This window comes from Heterodontus francisci, chromosome 1 (assembly GCF_036365525.1).
Source record: "Heterodontus francisci isolate sHetFra1 chromosome 1, sHetFra1.hap1, whole genome shotgun sequence".
Classification (NCBI taxonomy): Eukaryota; Metazoa; Chordata; class Chondrichthyes; order Heterodontiformes; family Heterodontidae; genus Heterodontus; species Heterodontus francisci.
In genome coordinates, this window is record NC_090371.1 from 227,428,400 (window position 1) to 227,450,724 (window position 22,325).

Genomic DNA, 22,325 nt, shown 5'->3' on the forward strand with positions numbered 1-22,325 from the left:
TCTCTGTGGGGCTGTCAAGGTTCTAGAACTGCCGGCTCTGGGATTGGGCCGACAGCATTGGGAGCACCTGGCCATCCTTAATTGGACGGCGAGCTCGGAGGTGGTCAATTAGGAGATTGCCTCCGCGAAAATAGCTCCCTTCGTCTGGCTCCTGACAAGTGCGAGCTTCAGACCCCCATTTGATCCTGATATTGGGGTCCTGAAGCCAGTGGGAAAATCCTGTCCAATTTTGCAACTGTAGCACTGAGGCTGCAAGAAACTTTGTTCCTAGCCATAACCTCACTGGAAGCAACCTGAGGTTTTAAATGCTCTCTGCTTCTAATTAACAAAGAAAACCTTGGAGCCATTTTTATATCACATCAAAAGCCAGCCAGTTTAATCAGTTCATGCCATGATGCGAGTTGTGGAGGAGAGGGAGAGAAGGAGAGAGGAAAGCAAAGGGTTTCAAAGTTATTTTTCGAAATATTTGGATCACTATTAAAGATATGTAAATTAATTAAAGCTGAGGGATAAAATAGCAAAGAAGAGAGAATTAGAGGGATAAGGTAACACAGGACGTGTCGATGTAAAAATTGTGACGATTTATTTATTTATTTTTTTTATTTAGAGATACAGCACTGAAACAGGCCCTTCGGCCCACCGAGTCGGTGCCAACCATTAACCACCCATTTATACTAATCCTACACTAATCCCATATTCCTATCACCTGTCCCTATATTTCCCTACCACCTACCTATACTAGGGGCAATTTATAATGGCCAATTTACCTATCAACCTGCAAGTCTTTTGGCTTGTGGGAGGAAACCGGAGCACCCGGAGAAAACCCACGCAGACACAGGGAGAACTTGCAAACTCCACACAGGCAGTACCCAGAATTGAACCCGGGTCCCTGGAGCTGTGAGGCTGCAGTGCTAACCACTGCGCCACTGTGCTGCCTCTCTCTTCATTTTAAAATTTTACTTTCTGTATTTATTTTATTTACCTGGGGTTAATTCAGTAGCAAAGCACATGCAGGCATTTGAGCAGTTTTGTTAATGTTATATCAGAGTTTATTTTAGGATTGTGTTGTGTGAGTTGAAAGTGTAAGAAACTGGCTGGCTCAGGGAGACTAAAAATTCCACAGACATTCAAGTAATGTAACTTTTAAGTGCTTGCTGTTATTAATAATCAAAACAGAAAGAAGATAGGAAACTTGGAACGAAAAGCCCTGTAAATTTATCTTATATTTATTTTCATTATAAAGATATTGTTGAAATCCTCAGGAGTTTACTTTTTAAAGCAATCTGGATTAGTTTGACCAGCAGTTTGACATCTGTGAGGTACTAAGTAATGATTTATTGTGTTTTAAAAAGTGCTGTAACCATGGTAACAGCATGCATTGATAGTGTAGGTTGACATCATTGATGAAGCTGCAGTAATGTGACCTCTGTGAGCACTAAGTTTGATGAATAAGGATGAGAAAACCAACCTCAGTTCAAAATTGCAAATTGTTTCAATCCAACTGATTTCAGTTCATAGAGCTCAAACGCTGAATATCGACCATAGAAAATGTTGGCTAATAGCACAGAGAAAACTGTGGCTCTCCTCCAGATTTATTATCTGCACAGGCTAGATTTTTCATAGAACTGAAATCGATCATTTTTTTTATTCTTTCATGGGATGTGGGCGTCGCTGGCCAGGCCAGCATTTATTGCCCATCCCCAATTGCCCTTGAGTAGGTGGTGGTGAGCTGCCTTCTTGAACCGCTGCAGTCCATGTGGGTTAGGTACACCCACAGTACTGTTAGGAAGGGAGTTACAGGATTTCGACCCAGCGACAGTGAGGGAACGGCGATATAGTTTCACGACAGGATGGTGCGTGACTTGGAGGGGAACTTGTAGGTGGTGGTGTTCCCATGTATGTGCTGCCCTTGTCCTTCTAGTTGGTAGAGGTCGCGGGTTTGGAAGGTGCTGTCTAAGGAGCCTTGGTGCATTGCTGCAGTGCATCTTGTAGATGGTGCACACTGCTGCCACTGTGCATCAGTGGTGAAGGGAGTGAATGTTTGTCGATGGGGTGCCAATCAAGCAGGCTGCTTTGTCCTGGACGGTGTCGAGCTTCTTGAGTGTTGTTGGAGCTGCACCCATCCAAGCAAGTGGAGAGTATTCCATCACACTCCTGACCTGTGCCTTGGAGATGGTGGACAGGCTTTGGGGAGACAGGATTCCTATTATCTGACCCGCTGTTGTAGCCACGGTATTTATATGGCTACTCCAGTTCAGTTCCTGGTCAATGGTAGCCCCTAGGATGTTGATAGTGGGGGATTCAGCGATGGTAATGCCGTTGAATGTCAAGGGGAGATGGTTAGATTCTCTCTTGCTGGAGATGGTCATTGCCTGGCATTTGTGTGGCGCGAATGTTACTTGCCACTTATCAGCCCAAGCCTGGATATTGTCCAGGTCTTGCTGCATTTCGACACGGACTGCTTCAGTATCTGAGGAGTCACGAATGGTGCTGAACATTGTGCAATCATCAGCGAACATCCCCACTTCTGACCCTATGATTGAAGGAAGGTCATTAATGAAGCAGCTGAAGATGGTTGGGCCTCGGACACTACCCTGAGGAACTCCTGCAGTGATGTCCTGGAGCTCAGATGATTGACCTCCAACAACCACAACATAGGTATGACTCCAGCCAGCGGAGGGTTTTCCCCCTGATTCCCATTGACCTCAGTTTTGCTCGGGCTCCTTGATGCCATACTCGGTCAAATGCTGCCTTGATGTCAAGGGCAGTCACTCTCACTTCACCTCTTGAGTTCAGCTCTTTTGTCCATGTTTGAACCAAGGCTGTAATGAGATGAGGAGCGGAATGGCCCTGGCAGAGCCCAAACTGAGCGTCACTGAGCAGGTTGTTGCTAAGCAAGTGCTGCTTGATGGCACTGTTGATGTAACCTTCCATCACTTTACTGATGATTGAGAGTCGGCTGATAGTGCGGTAATTGGCTAGTTTGAACTTGTCCTGCTTTTTGTGTACAGGACATACCTGGGCAATTTTCCACATTGCCGAGTAGATGCCAGTGTTGTAGCTATACTGGAACAGCTTGGCTAGGGACGCAGCAAGTTCTGGAGCACAGGTCTTCAGTACTATTGCCGGAATATTGTCAGGGCCCATAGCTTTTGCAGTATCCAGTGCCTTCAGTCGTTTCTTAATATCACGTGGAGTGAATCGAATTGGCTGAAGTCTGGCATCTGTGATGCTGGGGACTTCAGGAGGAGGCTGAGATGGATCATCAATTCGGCACTTCTGGCTGAAGATTGTTGCAAATGCTTCAGCCTTATCTTTTGCACTGATGTGCTGGGCTCCCCCATCATTGAGGATGGGGATATTTGTGGAGCCACCTCTTCCAATTAGTTGTTTAATTGTCCACCACCATTCTCTGCTGGATATGGCAGGACTGCAGAGCTTAGATCTGATCCATTGGTTATGGGATCACTTAGCTCTGTCTATTGCATGCTGCTTACGCAGTTAGGCATGCAAGTAGTCCCGGGTTGTAGCTTCACCAGGTTGGCACCTCATTTTGAGGTATGCCTGGTGCTGCTCCTGGCATGCCCTCCTGCACTCTTCATTGAACCATTGTTGGTCTCCTGGCTTGATGGTAATGGTAGAGTGGGGGATATGCCGGGCCATGAGGTTACAGATTGTGGTTGAGTCCAATTCTGCTGCTGCTGATGGCCCACGGCACCTCATGGATGCCCAGTTTTGCATTGCTAGATCTGTTCGAAATCTATCCCATTTAGCACGGTGATAGTGCCACACAACACGATGGACGGTATCCTCAATGTGAAGGCGGGACTTTGTCTCGACAAGGACTGTGAGGTGGTCACTCCTACCAATACTGTCATGGACAGATGCATCTGCGGCAGGCAGATTGGTGAGGATGAGGTCAAGTATGTTCTTCCCTCGTGTTGGTTTCCCCCACCACCTGCTGCAGACCCAGTCCAGCAGCCATGTCCTTTAGGACTCGGCCAGCTCGGTCAGTAGTGGTGCTACCGAGCCACATTGAAGTCCCCCACCCAGAGTACATTTTGTGCCCTTGCCACCCTCAGTGCTTCCTCCAAGTGGTGTTCAACATGAAGGAGTACTGAGTCATCAGCTGAGGGAGGGCGGTAGGTGGTAATCAGTAGGAGGTTACCTTTCTCATGTTTGATCTGATGCCATGAGACTTCATGGGGTCCGGAGTCGATGTTGAGGACTCCCAGGGCAACTCCCTCCCTGCTGTATACCACTGTGCCACCACCTCTGTTGGGTCTGTCCTACCTGTGGGACAGGACGTACCCGGGGATGGTGATGGCAGTGTCTGGGACGTTGTCTGTAAGGTATGACTATGTCAGGCTGTTTGTGCTTGACTAGTCGATGGGACAGCTCTCCTAACTTTGGCACAAGCCCCCAGGTGTTAGTAAGGAGGACTTTGCAGGCTCGACAGGGCTGGGTTTGCCATTGTCGTTTCCGGTGCCTAGGTCGATGCTGGGTGGTCCGTCTGGTTTCATTCCTTTTTATAGACTTTGGAGCAGTTAGGTACAACTGAGTGGCTTGCTAGGCCATTTCAGAGGGCATGTAAGAGTTAACCACTTTGCTGTGGGTCTGGAGTCACATGTAGGTCAGGCCAGGTAAGGACAGCAGATTTCCTTCCCGAAAGGACATTAGTGAACCAGATGGGTTTTTACAGCAATCGACAATGGTTTCATGGCTATCTTTAGACTAGTTTTTTTAACTCCAGATTTATTAATTAAATTCAAATTCCACCTTTTACTGTGGTCCCCAGAGGAATACCCTGGATCTCTGGGTTATTAGTCCAGTGATAATACCACTACGCCACCGCCTACCCTATAACTACCAAATATAGTGCGGCACAGTGGCGCAGTGGTTAGCACTGTAGCCTCACAGCTCCAGCGACCCAGGTTCAATTCTGGGTACTGCCTGTGTGTAGTTTGCAAGTTCTCTCTGTGTCTGCGTGGGTTTCCTCCGGGTGTTCCGGTTTCCTCCCACAGCCAGAACACTTGCAGGTTGATCGGTAAATTGGCCATTATAAATTGCCCCTAGTGTAGGTAGGTGGAAGGGAAATATAGGGACAGGTGAGGATGTGGTAGGAATATGGGACTAGTGTAGGATTAGTATAATGGGTGGTTAATGGTCGGCACAGACTCGGTGGGCCGAAGGGCCTGTTTCAGTGCTGTTTCTCTAAATCTAAATCTAAAATAGTCTATTCCTGGGCAGTGAAACTCATGGGTAGTATGAGTATAATGTGATTAAATAATCAGCTCAGCCTGGTGTAAAACATGATTGATCCAAATTCTGCAAGGTGCCCACCCTTGACCTCTGCTGCTGACCCTGCCAAAGTTAATGAAGTTCAGAGAGCATTGATGGGCCCCCATATAATCACATTATACTCATACTACCCATGAGTTTCATGCTTAGGAATGGACTGGATTTGGTACTTAGCAAATGCACTGGAGGTGCATTTAGGTTGCTCATCATTACAGCAATGCTGGAAAATCCAGTAAAAGTGCCCCAGACACTTCTCCCTCACCTTCCTAAAACAAAACTTAGTCAATCCCAATAACTATATAAAAAATAAAAAAGGTCAATCTTTGGAGGTAGGTTTCTTGGTCAAAATCTCAGCCTGGACACCTCGGCGGTCTCCACATTCTCCCCGTAGATGGCTGCTATGTCTGATTTCACCACACACCAAGTCTCAAAAAAGGCCTGGAGAATGGGAATTCCAATATAACCCTGCTATTAATGGTTTTGGTCAGGGTGGGCAGAAGCTCCTCCACCACAAGGCCATCCTTGATTTGGTGCTTGGAATCGATGTAAAATGCTATTTGATCAGACTTATATCAATGTTAAGGGCGGGTGGGGGGGGAGGGAGTATGATAGAAAAGTCACTATTTATTAAGATAGTTTTTATCTTTTCTTTATTCGACAAACTGTATGTATACACTATCTTTAATGTAAGATATTTTTGGGCACATCCAGCACCAAATGTTTCACCCTTGTTCAATAAAGGAGAGAAGGGTAAACTTGGCAATTACAGATCAGTCAGTTTAATGTTGGTGAGGAAGTTTTTAGAAACAATAATCTGTGAGGAAATATACAGCCACTTGGACATGTATAGACTACTTAAAGGAGAGGCAGCATGGATGTGTTAAGGGAAATTATGTTAGACTAACTTGATTTGAATTTTTTGATGGGGTAACAGAGAATGTGGATGAGTACAGTTGATATGTATATGGACTTTCAAAAGGCATTTGATAAGGCATCAAGATCGGCATAGGCTTGGAGGGCCGAATGGCCTGTTCCTGTGCTGTACTGTTCTTTGTAAAGAGGCCTGTTAGCAAAACTGAAACACGTGGGACAAAAGGGGCAGTAGTAGAGGGGTACAAAATTGGATAAAGGGTGGAAAGAGGGTCATACTGAATGCCTTTTTTTTGGAGTGGAGGGAGGCATACAGTGGAGCTCCCCAAAGTTCAGTATCAAGACATCTTCTGCTTCTGATGTACATTAAAGACTTGGACTAGGGATGACAGGGCACAGTTTTGAAATTTGCAGATGAGGTGTAGTAAAGACAGTGACAAAGAAAGTAATAGACTTTAACAAGACATGGTTGGGCTGGTGGATTGGCAAGACATGTGGCATGCAGAAAAGTGTGTGGTGATACACTTTGGTAGGAAGAATGAAGAGAGACAATGCACGTTAAAAGAAAACATTTTGATGTGGGTTCAAGAACACAGGTGTATGGGCTGCTTGTGCACAAATCTTTGAAGGTGGCAGGACATGTTAACAAAGCAATTAATAAAGCATATGGGATCTGGGCTTTCTAAATAGGGGCAGAGAGTACAAAAGCCAGGAGGTTGCAGAGGCATTGCCCATAATTTTCCTTAGACTCCAGAGGACTGGAGAATTGCAAATGTTACACCCTTTTTCAAAAAAAGGTGTAAAGATAAGCCCAGCAACTACAGGCTAGTCAGTTCAACTTCTGTGGTGGGGAACCAGCTAGAAACAATAACGAGTAGATGCGGTTGCAGCAGTTTCGGAGTAAGGAGTATTGATCGATAAATAATTGATTTTCTGTTTTAAACCTGCAAAAAAACGGTCGCTGTCTGTTAATTTGACAAATCAAACACAAAGGCATTAAACCCAATTTAGAAAACACAGCTTTTGTTTCGGTGGGAATTGAACAGTGGGTACCACCCAAACCTCACTCAGAACAGTAGTTCCATGTGAGCTGGAATACTGTGTCCAATTTCAGGCACAACACTTAAGGAAGGCATGAAGGCTTTGGAGAGGGTACAGAAGAGATTTACTAGAAGGGTTCCAGGGATAGACTGGAGAAGCTGGGTTTGTTCTCCTTAGAGCAGAGAAGACCAAGAGGATATGAGATAGAGGTGTTTAAAGTCATGACCAGTTTAGATAGAGTAAATAAAGAGAAACTGTTTTCAATGGCTGAAGGGTCAAAAACCAAAAGGCACAAATTTAAGATGATTGGCAAATGAACCAAAGGCGACTTAAGGAAAAACCTTTTTACACAATGAATAGTTAGGATTTGGAATTCATTACCTGATCAGGTAGTGGATACAAATTCAATAGTAGCTTTCAACAGAAAATTGGATAAAATACTTGGAGGTAAAAATGCAGGGATATAAGGAAAGCGGGACTAATTGGATTGCTCTTCAAAAGAGCTGGTGCATACTTGGTCTAATGGCCTCCTTCTGTCCTGTACTTAATGATTCTTAAAAATTATGCTTTTCTTATACTGGTTTTACTTGAAAATCACATTAGGCTGCCCATATTTTGCACAATCTATACAATTGTTAATCAACTTCCATATTTTTACACTAAAATAAAAGCAAAATACTACGGATGCTGGAAATCTGAAATAAAAACAAGAAATGCTGGAACCACTCAGCAGGTCTGGCAGCATCTGTGAAAAGAGAAGCACAGTTAACGTTTCGGGTCAGTGAAGAAGGGTCACTGACTCGAAACGTTAACTCTGCTTCTCTTTTCACAGATGCTGCCAGACCTGCTGAGTGGTTCCATATTTTTACAGTTTGTGTGAACTATGTCTGTGCCTAAATTTTACTTGAAGTAGAAAAATGCAGGGATATGGGGAAAGAGTGGGCTAGTGGGGCTAACAGGATTGCTCTTCAAAAGACCTGGTGCAGACTTGATGAGCTAATGGCTTCCAGGAGTGCTGATGGAAGGTCATCAACGTGAAATGTTAACTGTTTCTCTCTCCACAAATGCTGCCCAATCTGCTGTGTATTTCCAGCATTTTATGTTTTTGTTGCAGATTTCCAGCATCAGCAGTGTTTTGCTTTTGTATGACTAAATTATTGTTGAGGTGCTGCTGGATGCTTGTTGCACTTTGGTGACTGTTCCTTTACAATTACTTTTGATGGCTCTGTTCCCCTCTTTTTAAAGGTACAGTTTCATCCAATCAAAAAGAACCTAGGAATATATGAGTACACCATTCAGTCCCTCAGATCGGTTCTGCCATTCAATTAGATCATTATATCTTCATTCCATCTACCTGCCTTGGTTCCATAACCCTTAATACAGTTGCCTAACAAAAATCTATTACTTTTAGTTTTGAAATTTTAATAGACCTAGCCTCAACAGCTTTTTAGAGGAGAGAGTTCCAAAATGCCACTCTCCTTTTTGTGAACAAGTGCTTTCCAATTTCCCTCCATAATGGCCTAGCTCTAAATTTTAAGGTTATGCCCCCTTGTTCTGGACTCTCCAACCCAAGGAATAGTTATCCTTAAAATTCTATCAAAGCTCTTAAACATCTTAAACACCTCAATCAGATGACTCCTTAATCCTCTATGTTTAATGAAATACAAACTTAGGCTTATGTAACCTGTTCTCAGAACCACCCCGGTATCATTCTGGTGGATCTGCAGTACATCTACCAGAAGGCCAGTTATATTGTTGCCATGGTGCTGTACCCAAAATGGAATTAAATACACCAGATGGGATCTAACCAGAGCTCGGTATAGCTATAACATAACTTCCACTCTTTTCTATTCCAGCTTCCTTGAGATAAAAGCCATTAGTTTTTTTATATTTTTCAAAGCTGTTGACTAGCCTTTGATGATTTATGCTCTTGGACCCCCTAAATCTCTTTGTTTATCGATGGTTCCTAGCTTCTTACCATTTAGAAAATACTCTGATCTATCTTTCTCAGATCCAAAGTGGATGACCTCACACTTACCTACCACAATTTTTCTGAATCACTGAATCTATTAATGTTCCTTTTCAACTTTCTGCTCCTATCTGTACATTTTAATATGCAACCTAATTTAGTGTCAGCACCAAACTTAGAGAAACACTCTGTTCCTTTATTCAAGTTATTTACACATGTAGTTAAAAGCTGAGGCCTCAGTATAGATCCCTGGGGATGCCAGCGGTCACAATTAATTAATTATAATCTGGAATTGAAAGCTAGTCTCAGTAATTGTGACCATGAAACTACCAATGATTGTAGTAAAGACCCATCTGGTTCAGTAATGTCCCTTAGGGAAGAAAATTTGCTGTCCTTACCTGGTCTGGCCTATGTGTGACTCCAGCCCCACAGCAATGTGATTGTTTCTTAACTGCCTTCTGAAATGGTCTAGCAAAGCCACTCAGTTGTACAAAATCACTACACAAAAGTTGAAAAGGAATAAAACATGATGGAACACCCGGCATTGACCTAAGCACTGGAAATGACAATGGCAAACCCAGCACTGTCGAGTCCCCCTTACTAACATCTAGGGGCTTGTGCCAAAATTGGGAGAGCTGTCCCACAGACTAGTCAAGCAACAGCCTGACACAGTCATATTCACAGAAACATACCTAACATCCAATGTCCCAGACGCCGTCATTACCATTCCTGGGTATGTCTTGTCCCAACGGCAGGACAGACTCACCAGAGGTGGCAGCATAGTGGTATACAGTCAGGAGGGAGTTATCCTGGGAGTCCTTAACATTGTCTCCAGACCCCATGAAGTTTCATGGCATCAGGTCAAATATGGGCAAGGAAATCTCCTGCTGATTATCACTCACTATCCTCTCTCAGCTGCTGAATCAGTACTCCTCCAAGTTGATTACCACTTGGAAGAAGCACTGAGGGTGGAAAGGGCACAGAATTTACTCTGGGTTGGGGACTTCAATGTCCAACACCAAGAGTGGCACCACTACTGCCCGAGCTGGCTGAATCCTAACGGACATATCTACCAGACTTAGCCTGTGGCAGCTGGTGAGGAAACCAACAAGAAGGAAAAACCTACTGGACCTAGTCCTAACTAATCTACCTTTTGCAGATGCATTTGTCCATGACAGTATTGGTAGGAGTGAACACCACACAATCCTTGTGAAAACTAAGTCTTGTCTGCAGCCACATGCCGTGAAAGAATTAAAAAAAAAACACTGATCTATGGCACCATTCTGCTAAATCTTCTTTGCACCCTCTCCAAGGTCTTGACACCCTTCCCAAAGTGTTTCTCCCAGAATAGACACAATAGTCAAGCTGACATCAACCAGTGATTTGAAAATGTTTGGCATAATGCTTTTGCATTCTGTGCCTCTGTTTATAAAGCTGAGCATCTCATATATGCACATCTGTTTATGTCCTCCTGAAGTATGCTCTTATCCTCCTCACTGTTTACTTCATTTCCAAGCTTTGTATAATCACCGATCTTTGAAATAAGGCCCCCTATACACAAGTCCAGGTCATTAACGTATATCAAAAAGCAATGGCACCAACATTGACTGCTGAGGAACACCATTGTGTACTTCCACTCAATCTGAAAAACAGCTGTTCGCCACTATTCTTTGCTTGCTGTCTTGCTGCCAATTTTGAATCCATGCTGTCATAATCCTTTAATACCATGGACCACAGTGTTTCTCGCAAGTTAATTATGTGCGACTTGATCAGGCATCTTTTGAAAGTCATTATACACATTAATTGCACTACCTTGTTCAACGCTCTCTGTTATTTAATTGAAAACGTATTTTTCAAAGTGATAATTGCAATTTTTCTGGCTTATGGTCTCTAGAAGTCTCTCCACTACTGCTGTAGGCTGACTGGCCTGCTGTTACCATGTTCCTCCTACTCCCATTTTTAACCCTCCAGTTTTCTTGCCATTCCCATATTCAGAGTTTGCAGGCAGAGCCTCCCTTATTCCTACTGTTATTTTCCTCAGCAACCTAGGAAGCATCTCTTGTGGACCTGTGACGTTTCAACTTTGAACACTGCCAACCCTCTAAGTGCCTCTTGTTTATCTATTTTTGTCCTAGCCAATTTCTCTATACCCTTCTTCTTTACTATGACAATCTTCTTCAGTGTTCTTATTTAGTACATGTTTCATCTCTGAGATAATGTGCTCTTTAGTAAAAGTTGAAGGCTCACTTAATAAATGTGTGTTTAAATTGCTGTTTTTGTAAGACAAAAAAGATTGTAAGTATAATTAAGATGCTGTATGTCAAGAAAATGAACAACAAAGTGCATTATATTCTAAACAATGGAGATAGCTTCCTCTGATTGAAGCTTTTCAGAAACACTTGAGGCTGAAGAGCACAACCCTAAAGCTAACTTTTTTCCCATTTGTTTGTACTTTTAGGTGGTCCAGCAGAAGAGTGAAGAGTGTGATCATATTCAATTCTTGATTGAGCAGAAAGGTTCAGAAGAAGAGGCTTTCTCCGAAGATTTGGATAGGTTTGAGGAGAATAGTGCCCAAGAATCCAGAATCAGTCCATACACTTTCTGCAAAGCATTTCCTTTCCACATTATGTTTGATAGAGAGTTTATGGTAACACAGTGTGGGAATGCAATATTTCGTGTGCTGCCACAGGTATGTATTCAGTAACATCCATAAGGTAATTATCAAATTGAAGCTTGACAACAGTTCAAACAAAAAGTCTTACATGGGGACATTTTCTGAGGATGCTTATCCCAATGCGGATTCGCACTCTGTCTCTCTCGGAGTGCAAACCAGAGAATCAGGCACAGTTGCTAGTTCACCAGAGTCAGTGCTAACGATTTTCTGCTCATAAATTTTATTGAAAATCAGGAGTACCCTCAGTGAGGTTCACTGACATCACCAGTTCCGATGAAGGGTCACTGACCTGAAACGTTAACTCTGCTTCTCTTTCCACAGATGCTGCCAGACCTGCTGAGTGGTTCCAGCATTTCTTGTTTTTATATCACTGACATCACCACCTGATTCTCTGAGTTGTGCTCCTATTATGTGAAACTCAGTGCTGGGAGCAGAGTCTTGGATAAGTTACCCTATTCCATCTGATATTTTGGCCATTAATAGTAACACTTTATAATTTTTAATTGTAACACAAATGTGAAACATACAGCTATAGTACAACATGAAATAATATCCCCGTGGGAACTATTTTAGAATGATTTCAGTGAGCGATTCCAAATAGCATATCACCATTCCGGCAACAATTTATAGAAAACCCTACAGCTCTTAATTCTGCAAAGTCTGGGAGAATTTCCTTGGAGCCTGTGACCCCAGTGGGGGCTTCATTTTTTGAGAAAGACAAGTTCACAGAAGTGAAGAGAGAAGTTCATTTTTTTTACAGCGAGAACAGAAAAAATTGCAGTTTTCAGGAAATCCGTGACCATCACTAGGAATAAATAAAAGGAGGGATGATATCTTAGAAGGTTCCTCAAACAAGGCCATATGGGTAGAACTTAAGAACAAAAGGGGGCAATCACTTGGCTGGGCATGTACTACAGGCCTCTAAACAGTCAGTGAGAGATAGAGGAACAGATGTGTAGGCAAATCTCAGAGAGGTGCAAAAATAATAGGGTAATAATAGTAGGGGATTTCAACTTACCTAGTATCAACTGGGATAGTCTTAGTGCAAAAGACTTAAAGGGGGAAGAATTCTTAAAATGCATACAGGAGAGCTTTTTGAGCCAGTACATAGAAAGTCCTACAAGAGAAGGGCAGTACTGGACCTAATCTTAGGGAATAAAGCTGGACAAGTGGTAGAAATATCAGTGGGGGAGCATTTCGGGGATAGTGGCCATAACTCTAAGATTTAAGGTAGTTATGGAAAAGGACAAAGATGGGCCAGAAATAAAAGTACTGAATTGGGGGAAGGCTGATTTCAATTTGATAAAACAGAATCTGACCAAAGTGGACTGGGAGCAGCTACTTGTAGGAAAGTTTACATCAGGCTAGTGGGAGTCATTCAAAGAGGAAATAGTGAGGGTTCAGAGCAGCATGTACCTTTTAAGGTGAAGGGTAGGACCATCAAGTCCAGGGAACCCTGGATGTCAAGGGCTATAGAGTATTGGATCAGGCTTATGGCAGATTCGGAGCACTGTAACACAGCGTAGGCATTAGAGGAGTACAGAAAGTGCAGGGGGGGGGGGTACTTTAACAAGTTATTAGGAGAGCGAAGAGGGGACATAAAAAAATATTGCAGGTCTATATAAAGGAAAATCCTAAGGCGTTTTATAAACATATTAAGGGCAAGAGGATAACCAGGGAAAGAGTAGGGCCCATTAGGGACCAAAGTGGCAATCTGTGTGTGGATCTGGAGGACACTGGTGAGGTTTTAAATGATTACTTTTCATCTGTTTTCACTGAGGAGAACGACGATGTAGGTGTCGAGATCAGGGGGGGATTGCGATGTACTTGAACATATTAACATTGAAAGGGAGGAAGTATTAGATGTTTTAGCGGGCTTAAAAGTGGATACATTTTTTTTAATGAGATACAGCACTGAAACAGGCCCTTCGGCCCACCAATTCTGTGCCGACCAACAACCACCCATTTATACTAACTCTACAATAATCCCATATTCCCTACCTGCACTAGGGGCAATTTATAATGGTCAATTTACCTATCACCTGCAAGTCTTTGGCTGTGGGAGGAAACCGGAGCACCCGGCGAAAACCCACGCAGACACAGGGAGAACTTGCAAACTCTGCACAGGCAGTACCCAGAATCGAACCACTGTACTGCCCACAGGTCCAGATGAGATGTATCCCAGACTGTTGTGTGAGGCAAGGGAGGTGATAGCAGGGGCTCTGACACAAATTTTCAGGTCCTCTCTGGCCACGGGAGAGGTTCCAGAGGACTGGAGGACAACGAATGTGGTATCATTATTCAAGAAGGGTAGCAGGGATAGACAAGGTAATTACAGGCCGGTGAGTCTATCATCAGTATTGGAAAAAGTTCTGAGGGATAGGATTAATCTCCACTTGGAGAGGCAGGGAATAATCAGGGATAGTCAGCATGGCTTTGTCTGGGGGAGATCATGTCTAACTAACTTGATTGAATTTTTCGAGGTGACTCGATGTGTAGATGAGGGTAAAGCAGTTGATGTAGTCAACATGGACTTCAGTAAGGCTTTTGATCAGGTCCCGCATGGGAGATTGGTTAAGAAGGTAAGAGCCCATGGAATCCAGGGCAATTTGGCAAATTGGATCCAAAATTGGCTTAGTGGCAGGAAACAGAGGATAATGGTTCTCTTTGCGAGTGGAAGCCCATGACCAGTGGTGTACCACAGGGATCGGTGCTGGGACCCTTGCTGTTTGTAGTGTACATCAATGATTTAGATGTGAATATAGGAGGTATGATCAGTAAGTTTGCAGATGACACGAAAATTGGTCGTGTCGTAAATAGTGAGGAGGAAAGCCTTAGATTACAGGACGATATAGATGGGCTGGTAAGATGGGCGGAGCAGTGGCAAATGGAATTTAATCCTGAGAAGTGTGAGGTGATGCATTTTGGGAAGACTAACAAGGCAAGGGAATATACAATGGATGGTAGGACCCTAGGAAGTACAGAAGGTCAGAGGGACCTTGGTGTACTTGTCCATAGATCACTGAAGGCAGCAGCATAGGTAGATAAGGTGGTCAGCAAGGCATATGGGATACTTGCCTTTATTATCCGAGTCATAGAATATAAGAGCAGGGAAGTTATGATGGAGCTGTATAAAATGCTATTTGGACCACAGCTGGAGTACTGTGTACAGTTCTGGACACCACACTATAGGAAGGATGTGATTGCACTGGAGACAGTGCAGAGGAGATTCACCAGGATGTTCCTGAGCTGGAGCATTTCAGCTATGAAGAGAGACTGAAAAGGCTAGGGTTGTTTTCCTTAGAACAGAGAAGGATGAGGGGGGACATGATTGAAATATACAAAATTATGAGGGGCATTGATAGTTTAGATAGAAAGAGACTTTTTCCTTTAGAGGAGGGATCAATAACCAGGGGGCATAAATTTAAGGTAAGGGGCAGGAGGTTTAGAGGGGATTTGAGGAAATAAATTTTCATGCCGAGGGTGGTTGGAATCTGGAATACACTGTGTGAAGAGGTGGTAGAGGCAGGAACCCTCACAACATTTAAGAAGTATTTAGATGAGCAGTTGAAACGCCATAGCATACAAGGCTACGGGCCAAGTGCTGGAAAATGGGATGAGAATAGTTCGGTGCTTGATGGCCAGCACAGACACGATGGGCCGAAGAGCTGTTTCTGTGCTGTATAACTCTGTGACACTAAAACTTGAGAGATATGCCAATTGTACAAATCCAAATTATTTGACTTAAATTAGTGATTGAATTTGGGATCTTCTTCATCTGTATAACCCGGTTCCATACTGTCAGCTGGTTGTACTCTTGGTTGAGTCAGAGTTTGTAGGCCAGATTTTAAATCATCTGTGACGGGGGTAATGGGGTGGGCAGTCACTTAAACCTGTCCCTTTGAGTAAGCATGATGATTTCCTGATGCAAAAACCGGCATGCACAGATTTTGAATAGTGCCAATGGAAAAGTTGTGCCAACGCAGTTACAGCCAAAGGAATAAAAAGTCCAGTCGCAACATGGATACGAAATTGGCTGAGTGACAGGAAACAGTGTGTAGTGGTCAATGGATGTTTTTTGGGCAGGAGGAATATTCAGAGTGGAGTTCCTCAGGGGTCAGTGTTGGCACCCTTGCTCTTCCTGATATATATTAATGACTTAGACCTTGGTGTACAGGGCACAATTTCAAGATTTGCGGATGATACGAAATTTGGAAGCATTGTGAACTGTGAGGAGGATAGTGAATAGTGTAGAACAGGGCTGTTCAAACCTTTTTGTGGTGGGAGGGCCACATTACAATTTTTGTCTTACAAGGGGGCCGGTGAAACAATTTTGGAAAGATAAAACATTAAAAATTCACCCTATTATTAATCAAAGCAACAACAAATGTACACTTTTGTGAAGAAGCTTTAAATGAGAAGACTAATTTTTGACTCACTTTCTCGTCACTGTGCTGGGCACTGATTTAGTGAGATACCTGGCAATTTTTGCTTGCACAACTAGTCAATGTTTGCCTGCACTCTTGATGTAGCAATGCGGAGTATTCCGGATAGATGTCATCCTGTCGGGAGTGATCTTGATCACTCTTTTCCTCTCTCTCACACTCTCTCTTCTCCCCCCCCCCCCCCCCGCCCCATTTCCCCTCTCTCTGTTGTCCCCCCCCCCCCCCATGTCGCTCACTCTCTGTGTCCTTCTTTCTCTCTTTGTCCCCCTCTTTCTCTCTTTGTCCCCCTCTTTCTCTCTTTGTCCCCCTCTTTCTCTCCCCCCTACCTCTCTTTGTCCCCCCTACCTCTCTTTGTCCCCCCTACCTCTCTTTGTCCCCCCTACCTCTCTTTGTCCCCCCTACCTCTCTTTGTCCCCCCTACCTCTCTTTGTCCCCCCTACCTCTCTTTGTCCCCCCTACCTCTCTTTGTCCCCCCTACCTCTCTTTGTCCCCCCTACCTCTCTTTGTCCCCCCTACCTCTCTTTGTCCCCCCTACCTCTCTTTGTCCCCCCTACCTCTCTTTGTCCCCCCTACCTCTCTTTGTCCCCCCTACCTCTCTTTGTCCCCCCTACCTCTCTTTGTCCCCCCTACCTCTCTTTGTCCCCCCTACCTCTCTTTGTCCCCCCTACCTCTCTTTGTCCCCCCTACCTCTCTTTGTCCCCCCTACCTCTCTTTGTCCCCCCTACCTCTCTTTGTCCCCCCTACCTCTCTTTGTCCCCCCTACCTCTCTTTGTCCCCCCTACCTCTCTTTGTCCCCCCTACCTCTCTTTGTCCCCCCTACCTCTCTTTGTCCCCCCTACCTCTCTTTGTCCCCCTACCTCTCTTTGTCCCCCCTGCCTCTCTTTGTCCCCCCTGCCTCTCTTTGTCCCCCCCCCCACTCTCTGTCCCCCCTGCCTCTCTTTGTCCCCCCTGCCTCTCTTTGTCCCCCCTACCTCTCTTTGTCCCCCCTACCTCTCTTTGTCCCCCCCCCCACTCTCTGTCCCCCCCCCCACTCTCTGTCCCCCCCCCAACTCTCTGTCCCCCCCCCCAACTCTCTGTCCCCCCCCCCAACTCTCTGTCCCCCCCCCCAACTCTCTGTCCCCCCCCCCAACTCTCTGTCCCCCCCCCCAACTCTCCGTCTCTTCCCCCCCCCCCCACTCCCTTCTCTCTCTCTCCGTCTCTCCCTTTGTGTGCCTCTCTGTCAGAGTTGCAGAGAGCAGGAAAGCTCAGCAGATGGTTGGTCAGTTTTTTTTAAAGATTGTAAGTCAGTTTCACAACTGACAGCTGCTGACATTGGGAACAGCAGTTTCCCAGCTTCTGACAGACTCAGTGTTTTCTGGCATGTTTCGATATTTTTTAAAAAAGCCTGCTGCAAAACCTTCCAAGCCAGTACAAATTTGGGAAACTGCTGATTCCACTCCCTGCACGTGTCAACTGTGAAACTGACTTGCAATCTTTTTAAAAAGCCGATCTGACAATGGGATATTTGACATCTCCATTCACAGATCCCTGGCAAGGATGGGGACCAGGCTTGGGTACATTTTACCTCCGCAGGCCAGACGTTGCACAACCCTGGTCTCGAACTTTAAAAGGACGCAGACAGGCTGGTGGAATGAGTGGACAAGTGGTAGATGAAGTTCAATGTGGAGAAATGTGAAGTGATTCATTTTGGTAGGAAGAACATGGAGAGACAATATAAAATAAAGGGTACAACTTTAAAGTCGGTGCAAGAACAGAGGAACCTAGTTGTATATGTGCATAAAAGTCATTGAAGGTGGCAGGACAGGTTGAGAGAAGGGTCAATAAAGCGTACCGTATCCTGGGCTTTATTAATCGGGGCATAGAGTACAAGAGCAAGGTGATGATGTTGAACTTGTATAAGACACGAGCTCGGCGTCAGCTGGAGTATTGCGTCCAGTTCTGGGCATCGCATTTAAGGAAACACGTGAAGGCATTGGAGACAATATAGGAAAGATTCACGCCAATGGTTCCAGGGATGAGGAACTTCACTTACGAAGATAGATTGGAGAATTTGGGACTCTTTTCCTTAGAGAATGCTGAGAGGACACTTGATAGAGGTATTCAAAATCATGAGTCTGGACGGAGTAGATAGAGAAAAACTGTTCCCACTTGTGAAAGGATCAAGAATGAGTGGGCACAGATGTAAGGTAATTGGCAAAAGAGGCAATGGTGACATGAGGAAAAACATTTTCACGCAGCCACTGGTTCAGATCTGGAATGGACTGCCTGAGAGTGTGGTGGAAGCAGGTTCAATCGAGGCATTCAAAAGGGAATTAGATAGTTACCTGAAAAGGAAGAATGTATAGGGTTATGGGGAGAAGGCAAGGGAATGGCACTAAGTGAATTGCTCACTCGGAGAGCTGGTGCAGGCACGATGAGCCGAATGGCCTCCTCTTGTGCTGTAACAATTCTGTGATTCTGGGAGCCGGAAGAGGCAACCTGCCCACTCTGTGTAATTGGCCAATGAAACATATCAACGGACTTGTTGATAACCTGTTTAAGGGCCAGACTTGGAGTTTGGTTCTAAATGGTGAGTTCAACGTGCCCGTCAGAACCATGACAGGGAGGAGGAGGCAGTGACATAGCGGGGACTGATCTGGAATAGTGGGACAGAGGTAAGAGTTACCATGGAAGGAGGAAGGCTGAGAGATGGCCCTCATTTACAGACAAGCAGTTGTGTTCAGTGATAAGAAATATCTTGCATATCTTTGCACTCTTGACAGGAGCTTTTTGGGCCAAGAGTGGGGGCGGGGCTGAGGTTTAGGCAGACTCCACAGTCCAGTGGCAACGAAGGAAGGGCATAAGAGAAAATCGGATCGAGTTTCTCGGAGCTTGGTCTGACCAGCGATGAGGAGCAACATGCGCTGGAGCAGAGGCAGACTCCTGGGCAGCAGCGGTACAGGGTTGAGGAACGAGGGACAGGAAGGTTCCAGAGTCTACACTTCACACAGTCTTCACCAGCACAATCGGGCATGTTCAGCCAACCTTCAAGTCCCAATCTCTGTCATTTTGCCAACATGAAATAGAAACACACAGGTCAGTCTTAGTGCAACAATTTTCCCAGTGCTTTATGGTTTAACAGTTGATTATTATTTACATCATAAACTCCTAAGTGACCCACAAAATGACATTACTGATGACCTTCCGGGAGAGCAGCGGACAGGAGCGGGACCTGCGGGAGGAACACGGAGCAGGGAGCTGTTAAATAAAGCCCGAGGGTCTTACCTTCCAGGAGAGTAGCGGCAGGAGTCCAGGCATTCCTGAGTTTGGGAACAAGAAGAGTGAACATTGACATCACAGGAAAGCTGGAAGGTGATTGGTTGGTGAGTAACTGCTGTTAGGGAGTATCAGTAAATAGCAGATTTAGTACAATACTGTTAGGGGGTGTGTGTAAATAGCTGGGTTGTAGTGTCTCAACAACTGGCAGACAAAAAAAGTTAAGTATTAATAACGAGGAACAAGTGAGTAAATGGTGAGTATTATCTTTTTGAGTCAGGTTTATTTTAACTCGTGAACTGTATTGATTAGTAGCAGGATTTGTCAGTATTAGTAAAGTTTTATTAATAGTTGTAAGGTGTTTTAGTATTGGTAAATTTTTTTTTTTAGCAGTAGCACAGAGTCAGCTAATAAATAAAGGAATGGTAGGGTTTCTTCAACTTCAAGAGTGTACCTCCTGTGCTATGGGGGAGCTCCAGGATGCTTCCCGTATCCGAGAGAACCATTTGGGCAGGAAGTGTTGTCAATTGCAGCAGGTTGAGCTCCGGGTTTTGGAACTTGAGCAGCAGCTGCGTCACTGTGGTGCATTCGTGAGGATGAGAGCTATGTGGATAGCATGTTTATAGATGTGGTCACCTCACAGCTTAAGAGTATGCAGGTAGAGAGGGAATGGGTGACTGCCAGGCAGTCAAAAAGAAACGGGCAGGTAGTGCAGGAGACCCCTGAGTGCATCTCCCTCTGGAACAGATATTCAGTACTGAATACTGATGAGACTGATGGTTCATCTGGGGAGTGCAGCCAGAGCCAAGTCCATGGCACCACAGGTGGCTCAGCTGCACAGTGGGGTACAGGGAAGACTGGAAGAGCCATTGTGATGTGATTCAATAGTCAGGCGCACAGACAGGTGCTTATGTGGCCGCATACGTGAATCCAGGATAGTGTGTTCCCTTCCTGGTAGCAGGGTCAAGGATGTCACTGAGTGGCTGCGGAGCATGCTGAAGGGGGAGGGTGAACAGCCAGCAGTTGTGGTCCACATCGGAACCAACAACATAGGTAGAAAGGTGGATGTGGTTCTGTAGTCAGAATTTAGGGAGCTAGGTATGAAATTAGCAAGCAGGACTTTGAAATGGTAATCTCCGGATTACTCCCAGTGCCACGCGCAAGTGAGTACAGGAATAGAAGGATAAGACTGATGAATGTGTGGCTGGAAAGATGGTGCAGGAGGGAGGGCTTGAGATTCTTGGGACATTGGGACTGGCTCTGGGGGAGATGGGACCTGTACAGGTCAGACAGGTTCCACCTGAACAGAGCCTGGACTGAGTTCCTTGCAAGATGTTTAGCTAGTGCTGTTGGGGAGGGTTGAAAATAGTTTGGCAGGGGCGTGGGGACCTGAGGGTAGACTCAGTTGGGACAAAATTAGAAATTAAAATGGAAGGCAGAAAATTAATGGATGAGTCTGTAAGACAGAAAAAACAAAGGTTAGAAAATTAAAAAAAAAAAAAAGTTTGGCAGTGCTCAATGGTATCTATTTCAATGCAAGGAGTAGAGCAAATAAAGCAGATGAGCTGAGGGCACAGATAGACACGTGGCAGTATGATATAGCTGTTACAGAAACATGGCTGAAAGAGGGACAGGAATTCCTGGTTACAGGGTTTTCAGGTGCGATCAAGAGGGGAATAAGAAAGGAGGGGGAATGGCAATTTTGATTAAAGAAACAATTACAGCTGTGAGGAGGGATGTTATGTTGGAAGGTGCATCAAATGAGGCCATATGGATTGAGCTAAGGGAAAAAAAGGGCAATCACACTGCTGGGAGTGTACTATAGACCCTCAAACAGTTGGAGATAGAAAAGCAGATATTTGGGCAAATCTCTGAGAAGTGCAAGAACATTAGGGCAGTAATAGGGGATTTTAACGCCCCCAAAATTAGCTGGGATAGTTTTAGTGTGAAAGGCATTGAGGGAGCAGAATTCTTGAGGTGCATTCAGGCAAACTTTTTTGGCCAGTATGTAGCAAGTCGGACAAGAGAGAGCTCAGTTTTAGACTTAGTGTTAGAAAAGAAGGTGGAAGGAGTGACAGTGGGAGAGGATTTTGGTGTTAATGATCATAATTCTGTCAGTTTTAACATAATTATGGAAAGGGACAAGGATAGAACAGGGGTTAGAGTTCTCAATTGGGGCAAGGCCAATTTTACTAAACTGAGGAGTAATTTAGCGAAAGTGAACGGGAAACATCTACTTGAAGGTAAATCAGTGTCAGAGCACTGGGAGGCAGCCAAAGGGGAGATTCAAGGGACCGCAGGGATCGGTGCTGGGACCCTTGTTGTTTGTAGTGTACATTAATGATTTAGACGTGAATACAGGAGGTATGATCAGTAAGTTCGCAGATGACACGAAAATTGGTGGTTGATGTAGTTTGCATGGACTTCAGTAAGGCTTTTGATAAGGTCCTGCATGGGAGATTGGTTAAGAAGGTAAGAGCCCATGGGATCCAGGGCAATTTGGCAAATTGGATCCAAAATTGGCTTAGTGGCAGGAGGCAGAGGATGATGGTCGAGGGTTGTTTTCGCGATTGGAAACCTGTGTGTACTGCAGGGTTCGATGCTGGGACCCTTGCTGTTTGTCGTGCACATTAATGATTTAGACCTGAATATAGGAGGTATGATCAGCAACTTGGCAGGTGACATGAAAATTGGTGGTGGTGTAAATAGTGAGAGGAAAGCCTGAGATTACAGGACGATGTAGATGGGCTGGTAAGATGGGTGGAGCAGT

General features: G+C 44.7%; 1 protein-coding gene across 1 annotated transcript in view; it reads left to right on the top strand.

Annotated features, from left to right (window-relative positions):
- The window catches only part of gucy1b1 (guanylate cyclase 1 soluble subunit beta 1), a 231,132-nt gene that overhangs the window by 56,393 nt on the left and 152,414 nt on the right, over positions 1 to 22,325 (top strand). The window contains exon 3 of the mRNA XM_068022355.1: positions 11,640 to 11,870. Within this exon, the coding sequence (XP_067878456.1) occupies positions 11,640 to 11,870 (231 nt within the window). The remainder of the gene's footprint in view (positions 1 to 11,639; positions 11,871 to 22,325) is intronic.